The 9,841-nt window shown below is 41.5% G+C and overlaps 1 protein-coding gene across 1 annotated transcript; it reads left to right on the forward strand.

Annotated features, from left to right (window-relative positions):
* The first annotated feature begins 1,966 nt into the window (after positions 1-1,966).
* ghsra (growth hormone secretagogue receptor a) lies at positions 1,967-8,619 on the forward strand. The gene is made up of 2 exons (XM_028000060.1): positions 1,967-3,727; positions 5,945-8,619. The coding sequence occupies exons 1-2, from the start codon at positions 2,887-2,889 to the stop codon at positions 6,256-6,258; spliced, it is 1,155 nt and encodes a 384-aa protein (XP_027855861.1). The 5' UTR covers positions 1,967-2,886; the 3' UTR covers positions 6,259-8,619.
* The last annotated feature ends 1,222 nt before the right edge of the window (positions 8,620-9,841 follow it).

Below are 9,841 nucleotides of genomic sequence, written 5' to 3' on the forward strand. Positions count from 1 at the left end.
ATGTACTTGATAAAAACTAAACAACATAAAGCCAAAGTGGAAATAAATACTGCATTCAACCAAAAGAGTGCAGATTATGAAGTCTGTATATTATGTTGCCCTTCAGTAATAATTAGATTTAAATAGAGAAGATGGGCACATCGACTACCTGATGCAATATATCACACTACATGATTTTTGCTCCTATTTTTCCCCTTATGACAATCTTAAAACATTGGTCTTTCTAAGATTGTGTGGTGTGTTATGGTAGATCGTCGTTGCCGCTCCGATCCAAATCAGGGGTTTTCCCGACTGGGAGCTTTAACTACACCTGTTGAATGTGACAGGTAGCCAATCAGAAAGCGCGGATTCTCCTCGTGCTTTCTGAGGGGAAATTACCTCGGGGAATCCCAAACAGCTGACACGGAGCAACCCGAAGTCCAGCCGACGTGGAAACAACATTAATGTTTATTCAACACGCAAAGAACATAGAAATGACAAGAGGAGGAGTTGGAGCGAAATTGCTACCGCAGTTGATAAACCCGGTAACTTTTCAGCTGTTCTTCGTTAACGTGACGTAAATAGGTTCTAATGATTTTCATTCAGTCAGGACTTTACGCTGACACTAGCCACATGCATTGCAGGTAGATTGTAGTAAAGCATTGATTAATGCCTGGTTTTAAAATTAGTTCACTGAACTTGCAGCCATTATTTTGTGCCCATTGTTGGACACCACACGGCAGGAACGAACCTGATCGAACCGTTATACCTAGGATTTCTGTCGGCTAATGTGTGGTCTGTCAGGTTTTGAAAATGGGCCGACAATCGTCTGACAGCTCTAAGATCGTGTAGTGTGCGCTGGGCTTTACACTAAGGAAATGAGGAAGGGAGGGTGAGTGGAGAGCACCGGAGTTGAGCCTTTTTTCATTCGGTGTCATCAACAGAAAGAGAAGAAGGCCGGAAGAGACGATAATGCCGATAATTAAAACGAGGTCGATAGTTTTTATTTATCGTACGATTAATCGATTTATCGTTTATCGCGACAGGTCTAAATGCGGCTGTTCTGTGAAGGCCGCAGAGGTTTGCTAGAGGACATTGAAACAGCATCATGAAGAACAAAAGATCCAGTTGACAAATCAGGGAGAAAGTTGTGGATGAGTTTAAAGCAGGTTCAGGTTTAAAAACAGTATCGTCACCTTCCTAAAATAATAATGGTCCATGTCATTTTTTGACATGTAACTTTGGTAAAAAAAAAAAAAAAAAAAAAAAAAATTTTAATCAATCCACTCTCCTATGACAACCATACTTCATAATTATTTTATACGGTGTCTTTTTTTTTTGTTTGTTTATTTGTTCTGTTTTTTTCAGGTTTTCTCTTCACATTTCTGACTTGATTCTTTTCTCTCTTTTTGGTTTCTTCTTCCACACTCTCTTTATTCCTTGCTTTATAATCTTTCTCAGGGAAGTGAAATTGCATTTTTGTTTTGACTGTCATGCAATGGTCTACCTGTCTACCTTATTACAAATGTTGAAGTTAATCCTGTGATGTAGAGACCTAAGTTTATGTATGTGATACTTTCTTGAGAATCAATAAAGATAAAATAAAAATTTAATAATGAAAAAAAACACCACCTCTTTCTTTCCAAAAGATGTCTTAGGCAAAAGAAGAAAAAGAAAAAATAATCACTTTTGGCAACAACAGTTACTTATGTCATTATGTTATCCATCATCTTCATCCAGTCTAACTGGTAGGCACTTATTTTATTTTTATTTTTTTTGCGTCTCTTTCCTCTGCTGTGGACTTTGAAAGGCAACACTGTGAGCAAAGTTTCACAGAATCGGGTGCACGTCCAGGCATCACTGCCCTAACAACTCCAGTAGGTGGTGTCGCTGCAGCCACAGTGCACCCCCGTCCACCTCCCCCCTAGCAGCACCTCTTCACCTGATGTTTTTTTTTTGTTTTTTTTTTTTTGCGCACTGGGAATCTGGTTCCACACACAGGGCATTCATCACATCACATCCAAAGCATCACAACAGGGAGTGGAGCTAGATCTCTTATTTTTCCCTTTTTTTTAAATTTTATTCTGAAATCCTTCCATGGGTCATATATCCCTAAATTCATTTTCCTGAAGATGTTGAGAACGCGTCGCCCCATTGTGATTTTTGTCAGTTTTATAAAACTGTGTTTTCTTCGTCGGGTGGAATTTGTTTTCACGGTGGTCGTTTTTTGTCCGTTCGTGTTTGGGTGACTGAATCTGTGTCCTCTCAGGATAGTCACTCCTCGCTGCTGCCGCCGCATCATAGGACCCGGAGTCTGACTCACTATCACCTGCTCCCGATGGAAATCGTAAAACGATTCCCTGTTTTGGATAATGCCCGATCACGTGAACTATTCATGTCACCTTTGGGCATGAAAGACTCCAGGTTGATGTCGGTTCTCACCGCAGAACAGAAGAAGTTGTAGCAGTAAGTGCGACTAAAGGAGCAAAAGTCAGTATAGAATTTGATTTTACTTCTTTCTGAGAAGAATGCGCATTCTGTTTTAATTTCAATTGTGGTCTAAAAATAAGGAGCTTGTGTGTTTTTAATGACTCCTGTTTGACATAAGTAACAGGTCACTTAAAAATTTGTTTTCAGAATCAGATGCGTCCACGAATCTAATCTCAAGCATATATTTGAGAAGAAAGACGACTTCAAATAAATGTTTCATCCTATAATTGCGATTTCTTTAACCTCCCGACATACTTTTACGCAGCGCGCGCGTCAGGTTTTTGGTTTTACGCGCGTCTGCCATTCTCCGTAATGAACGCCGGGGAGAGCGCCTCTAAGGGGCATGAGGACTCCAACTCCCAGGGGGACTTTAGAGAACGCAGGGAGGCCTGGTCCCGTGCATAATCGCGCTGCAGCATGCCCTCCTGGCCCAATGACTCGGAGTGCCTCCCGCGTAACTGCAGCTGGGAGGAGACCTACAACACCACGAGCAGCGCCGACCAGCCCGCGCCTCCGCTCAACTACTACTCAATCCCTCTCCTCACGTTCATCACCGTCGCCTGCTCGCTGCTGTTTCTGGTTGGAGTGGCCGGGAATGTCATGACCATCCTGGTGGTGAGCAAGTACAGGGATATGCGCACCACCACCAACCTCTACCTGTGCAGCATGGCTGTGTCTGACCTGCTTATTTTCCTTTGCATGCCGCTGGACCTCTACCGCATGTGGAGGTACCGGCCCTGGCGCCTCGGAGACGCGCTCTGCAAACTCTTCCAGTTTGTGTCCGAGTCTTGCACGTACTCCACCATCCTGAACATCACCGCGCTGTCGGTGGAGCGCTACCTGGCCATCTGTTTCCCGCTGCGCGCCAAAGCTCTGGTCACCAAAAGGCGAGTGCGCGCACTGATCTGTGTTCTGTGGACGGTGTCCCTGTTTAGCGCGGGGCCTGTGTTTGTCATGGTTGGAGTGGAGAGGGACAATGTGGAACCACTAAACCTCACGTCCCGGATTAATACAACTGGCTTGCTTTTGGATGTTGGGGACACTCGGGAGTGCAGGATGACGCACTACGCCGTTGAGTCAGGCCTGATGGGGGCCATGGTGTGGCTGAGCTCGGTGTTTTTCTTCATGCCAGTGTTCTGTCTGACGGTGCTGTACAGTCTCATTGGCCGTCGTCTGTGGCAGAGGCACAGGGAGACGAACATGAGCTCCCGTGTGGCTCACAGAGACAAAAGCAATAGGCAGACCATCAAGATGCTGGGTAAGTTTCAAAATGTATTACATTTACTGTTCTGATTACAGGTGTAAAGAGAAATTAAACTAAATCAAAAATAAATGATCTGTGGTCCATATTGGCAATATAGACATATCGTTTTGCCTGCCACCTGCCTGCATTTGGCTTCGCCGTGACAGTTTTATGGTCGACAAAATCATGTGTGGGAATGCTAACTTTGTTTTCTAGCAGCTACTGAGAAGTTGAGTGGTAGATAAAGGAGATCAAGTAGCAATGATGAAGAATATTGTGGATCTAAGCTAATTTATGAGTTTGGTATTCAGAAGGCATGAACTGCTGTTTGGGTCAAAGCTTCAGGACCCACCACACACCAGGTTGGTCTACTTATGGGTCTCTGGAGCCACCCACTAAGATTAAGTCAATTATTAATGTAGCACATTTAAGAACAGCTGCAGTTAGCCAAAGTGATGGCCAGAAACAACAAACAATCAAACATAAAATCAAATTACAAACACAATATGATTTTTTTTTAAAAACAACAAAAAACATAAAAGGAAGCCCAAGAATTTGTACAAATATGTTTTAAGAAATTTCTTTAAAATTGTCTAATGTGATTGAGCAACTGGTTCCACAGCTTAGGAGCTCCAACTTAAAAGGACCAGCCAAGACCTTGGGACAACTAAGCTTAAATGAAAATTAGATCTAAGTGATCTATATTAGATCTAAGTGATCTATAGGTCTCCAGGAGATAGACAGATCCTGTCCATTCAACAATACAACTTTAAATTGTTTCTAAAACTAAAAGGGAGCCGGTGAAGAGAAACAAGCACTGAAGAGATGCGTTCATGCTTTTTTGTCCAAGTTAAGAGACAAGCAGCAGCATTCTGCACTTGTTGCAGTCGTATATGACGACCCCTCCTACTAAAACTGCGATGGAAAACCACCCGAACTGAGTAGAATTGAGCCAAGATCAGCCGCCCAGTAGCATCGCTACTGGAAAAAAAGGGTCATTAGTAATGATTTGTAGAGTCATCTTTGCTGGTGTTTTTCCACTGTTTTATCAAATCCAGAAACAGAAGAGTAGCCCTTCAGCCAGTGATACATAAACTGTACGCTACATGCACCTACATTTTTGTAGGGAGACACTTCTGTGTCAGAAAAGCTTTTTTAATCAGTGTTATGTAAAATTCTAATTCTCTAAGAAACCAAATTTGAGAAAATGATTCGACACCTTCCCACACTGGTAAAAGGTGCCAATACCTTCTTGATGACCACAGCATCACTGTGCCAGGAAACTCTCTGATCTAAATCCTGCAGAGAAACCAGAGGATGTTGAGAGGAAAATGAAAAAACCAAACTATGCAAATGAACAAAAGCCTGGGCTTCCTTCCACAAGCTGATCCTAATGTTCATACAAATCGAGTTTTGGGGTTTTCATTTTCTATGCGCCAAAATTAATACAGTTAATAGAAATACAAAATCAGCATATTTTGCTCTACGTGGAATAAGCATTTAAAGTCTTATATTTTCAGTTGAATTGCTAAAATAAATTTAATTTCAATTAGTTAATTAAGATGTCTGTTGCTTTTGCTCTCAAATATAAAATAATATTTAAAAAAAACTTTTAAGATTGTTTAGTTTTGGTCAAAAGCCCTCTTTTGACTACCTCTGTCAGAACTTTCAAAACATATTAGATAGATGGCTGATAGGGAAAAAGTAAGTTTTGAACTAAAGTAAAAAAGAAACCTGATTTGAGTGGTGGGTCTAGACATGGCTGAAATGACTCGCAGCTCAGGACAGCTTGTTCTGTGGGGCAGCACATGCTCTGAAAATAGATACAAACATTTGTCCCTGAACAATTTTCTAACGCTTATTCGCCTTTCCAGTTAATGCTGACCGAGCGTCCCCCCCTCACACAGATGAGATGTGTAGACAGATGAAAACATGGTCATGCGCAGCATCTGGTCAATGATCCTGAATTTGCTTTTTTGTTTGTTTTTTTTATTTTTATTTGAAGCCTTTGACTGCTTTTAAAAATCTGGGCATTTGATCTTTTCTTGTACAAAACAAAAAGTACTTGGACTTGGGAATTTATGCAAAAAATCTTCCGCTGGTCTTTGTTAAACTCTTACTCCAACATGCCATCCTTACCGTTTTAACATTGTCTTATATCTGCTACCCTTTTTGTTATTATTACTTTTATCCTCACTGATTGCTTCTCTTCTTGCTCTCTGTCTCTACAAGTGGTGGTCGTGTTGGCCTTTGTTCTGTGCTGGTTGCCCTTCCACGTGGGCCGCTACCTGCAGTTCCGCTTCCTGGACGCGCCCTCTCCGCTGCTGTCCGTGCTTTCCGAGTACTGCAGCCTGCTGTCTGTCGTGCTCTTCTATCTGAGCGCGGCGATAAATCCGATCCTCTACAACACCATGTCGTGGAAGTACCGGGGTGCGGCAGCGCGCCTGTTCGGCCTGACCGACGGACAGCCGTCCCGGTGCCGCACGGCCAGCACCTTGAAGGGCGACGGCTCAAGCGGCTGGACAGAATCCACTGTGAGCTTTTGAACCCAACCGAGTTAAGGAGCCAACCTGGAAGCCATCATTTCTGTCAGAGAGGGGACGATCTCCAAAGACTTGCCTTTATTGAATGAGAGCATGAACCACAAAAGGTGAAGCTGCTTAAACTGAATTATTGCAAAAGCTAGTTTTGCTCTTAAACGTTCCGCGACGTGTCAGATTCTTTCAGCAAGTGCCATAACATTTGAAAGTGGAGTGTAAACGACCTTCACACCATCTGGAAATGCTTCTTGGCCTGAATATGAACAAAAAAGAGGAGCATGTTGTACATATAAACGTAAATATCACACACATCTACAAATGCCTTATACCGTATTCTGGATGACAAAAGGAAGCACTGTAGAATTTTAAAACTCGTATTTCTCTGTACTCCTTCAAAGCGGGGCAGAGGTGCAGATTGTGTGCAAGCGTGTGTGTAACTGTGTAGCAGACTGTCAGTGAGGCAGACTCAGTGTTATCCATATTTCCAAAGACCTGCATGTTGAATTTCCACTCCATGCTTGCGCTGATGCTGCAAACAGGGGTCGCAGTTGCTGGCATAAAAGGGTATTCTGGTGTTTTAGTGCCTGAACAGCAGTGCTTTAATTGTACTTTACATTTTTGGATTGAAAGCTTTGTTTTTTATAGGGATGGGCTGATTAGGACTCGGGGGGGGGGGGGGGGGGGGGGGGGGGTCAGTTCGTCCCTTTGCCATTTTGTTTCCTCATTTTCTACCCACTCATTGTCATTTCACCCCTTCCTCCATTTTGTAGCCATGCACTAATCATTTCTCACACAGTGGATTTTCGTCAATCTCTGGACTGATTTCCACAAAGTGCGATGGCTGATTTCAAATTCTTTTGAGACCTCCTGAGTCCTTCCATACTCAAAAGCTGACACAATCTAGATTTTAAAAGGCTCAAGTCTTTTAATCTCACCAGCACTTTGTCTGGTGTCTGTAATATTCTCTGGATTTATGGTAACACGTTGCTGCCCTTCCTCCTGCTGCTCAGCTGGCTGAAATGGAGTAAAACAGTTTTCTGTTGCTCAAATTTGACCGTTTGAAAATATCTCCGGTTGAGCCAACACCCGGACTAAGTAACCAGCTAGTATAAGCAAATAAAAACAAACAGGCTATGATACTTTAAATAATCCCCATGCAATAGTAGGATTGCAGTGTTGGGAATAATAGTTTCTATCTGGTTATCAACAAAAACAGGAAGATCGTGTAATAACTTTCTATTTTTAATCTATGTGTACAAACCGGCCCCTTGCCTAGATTAGAAGTAAATATCAGACTCTGTCCATTACCAGGCATCTTTCCACCTTAGATTGGTCATCTGAGATTAAAAAAAAGAATCTGATGAGGCACATGTTTCTTGTTTTCACTAGATTATTATGAAAATAACCATTCTGAACATACTGTTCTAGAGATATTAGTTATATGTTTCACTGCACTGCAAAAACACAAATAGCTTGATTTTGTTGTATAAATCAACGTTCTCATTTCTAATAGCTAAGCTCACTCTGTGATTTGTTATTTGGACACTCTTATAGCGTGTTGCAGATTTAACTTTTTCTTACATGCTGTCTGAATGTGCTGCCAGCTGAACACAGATGTGTTATCTAAATTCTTCTTGCAGTTCATTTTGGTTAATGAGTGTTGCACTAATAAAAAAACACATGGTATTATATTTTTTTACTGCCTTTTCTTTCTTTTTTTTACTTTTAAGGTTTGTTTCAGCTATTGTTTTCACGACACTAAGATTTTGCCTTCTCAGCACTTCTACAGGGTTAGTTTTTGAGTACAATTTTCTACTTTAAAAAGTGAGCATAAACCATGGTTTGCCTGTTTTCCCTTCAAAATATGCTTATTGCATCACAAATCATCTTCTGTTTCATATTTTACACCAGAGTGTGTCAGTTGTACATTTGTTAATAAATGGCATTTTAAAGCATTTGAACTGAAAAAAAAATTGTTTCTAAATGTGTTGTACTCTTGTCATTTACCACAACAGCAGCCTTTGTTTCTATCCCTGCTGCTTTTGAAAGTGAATATTATTAAAAGTAAGACGTGTGGATTAATTAAGGACCGTGTGCCATGTGTTGTATCATCCTTTGGATCAACGAACAACCTGTAAGCCATGACGTTATCCCTGCTTCAGCTTGTAATTAGATCCTTTGGACAGTTTGGTTCTGTGCAGCAGTTAAAATCACCACAGCAGTGCTCTGGATTTAATACGTGGCCTCTTGGCAGTAAAGAATGTATTTCTGCTAAATGAATTTTTGCGATTGTATATACTGTTAGCAGGACGATATATTTATTAATGTACTAAATGTATAATGATTAAAAGAAGACAAAAAGTTTTATTTTGTTTTGGTTTTTGAAAAATGTGAATTTTCTGCTGGATAATGTATCTGTGTATTAAAAGAAAATGTGGTAAATTAAAAATAAGGGAAACAAGGCTGATTTATTTTATGTTCCATATCTGTACTTACAGAAAGCAAATGGAGAAACTTTGCAGCACTTTTGTTCCTAGTTGTGTGAGATACACGGTTCTTCTAATGATTCCTCCATTTGCCCCCATTTTACCTCATCGCATGATGCTAACCAGTTACACAACAGCGTGAGGTCTGTCATCTTAACAGGCATTATGCCTTAGTGACCAAAGGAACTAACACCAGTCTGTTACTTCATATTCCCTTAAAGACCCCAGAGTGGCGGACATCAACAACGGATTAAAGCGTCCCTTATTCAGCAATGAGGTCAACCAGGTACACAGAAACAAAAGGGAGAATCTGTCAAGGACCCTACTGTACGCCTCAGTCCATTACTGGGGGGTAAGGTGTCCAGAGTATTTCACAGGATTAATTAAAGCAAAAAAAAATTTTACTTCGGTCTCAGCAGAACACCTTCCACATGGTTGCTGTGCACCCTAGATAGTATTTCAACAATACCTTTCGTCTCAAAACTCTTTCATTACGGCCAGATCCATGAAGTCCTGTCGACAGATTCTCCCACCTGAGTTGTGGATTTCTGAAGCTCCTCCAGAGTTCTAAAGGAATATGGTCATTCCAGTTTTAAAAAAAGAAACGTAGGAGTGGATAAAGAATCCCAGCAAAAGCAGACTAAAGCAAGGCATTCCATCAATGAGCGAAACGGCATGTTGCTTATTGAAAAATATTGGCTGGAGGGTAATGACTTATCAGAGAAAAGGCAGACGGGGTGAATTGAGTTAGGATTTTTGTCGTCAGCGTCACTGCGTTCCAGAATGTGCATTTTAGAGACTGATGAGCGCCAGCGTGCAAACAAAGATCAGCATTTCAGCTGCAGCTGTGGAATAATACACTCAGTGCAATCACACTCACAAACACACCTGCTTAGAGGCGCTAAAATGCATTTCCTCCAGACCAGGTGTTAAAACTCCTCCACCATCAGGTTGGCTCAGGCTGAGCAGAAGTATCTCTATCAGTGTTATTTCAGAAACACAGAATGACCACGTCAAGACTGAATGCTGCAAAGATCAGACGCATAACATAGGCAAGTCAAGGCATGTCATGTGGTGACCCACTCTAACAACCAATGACTTCA

This window comes from Xiphophorus couchianus, chromosome 19 (genome assembly GCF_001444195.1).
Source record: "Xiphophorus couchianus chromosome 19, X_couchianus-1.0, whole genome shotgun sequence".
NCBI classification, from domain to species: domain Eukaryota; kingdom Metazoa; phylum Chordata; class Actinopteri; order Cyprinodontiformes; family Poeciliidae; genus Xiphophorus; species Xiphophorus couchianus.

Excerpts from the sequence above, each read along its gene's own strand:
- ghsra (XM_028000060.1), top strand. The coding sequence starts at position 2,887 with ATGCCCTCCTGGCCCAATGACTCGGAGTGCCTCCCGCGTAACTGCAGC. Across the intron at positions 3,728-5,944 it reads GCAGACCATCAAGATGCTGG|TGGTGGTCGTGTTGGCCTTT; the intron begins GTAAGTTTCAAA and ends TGTCTCTACAAG.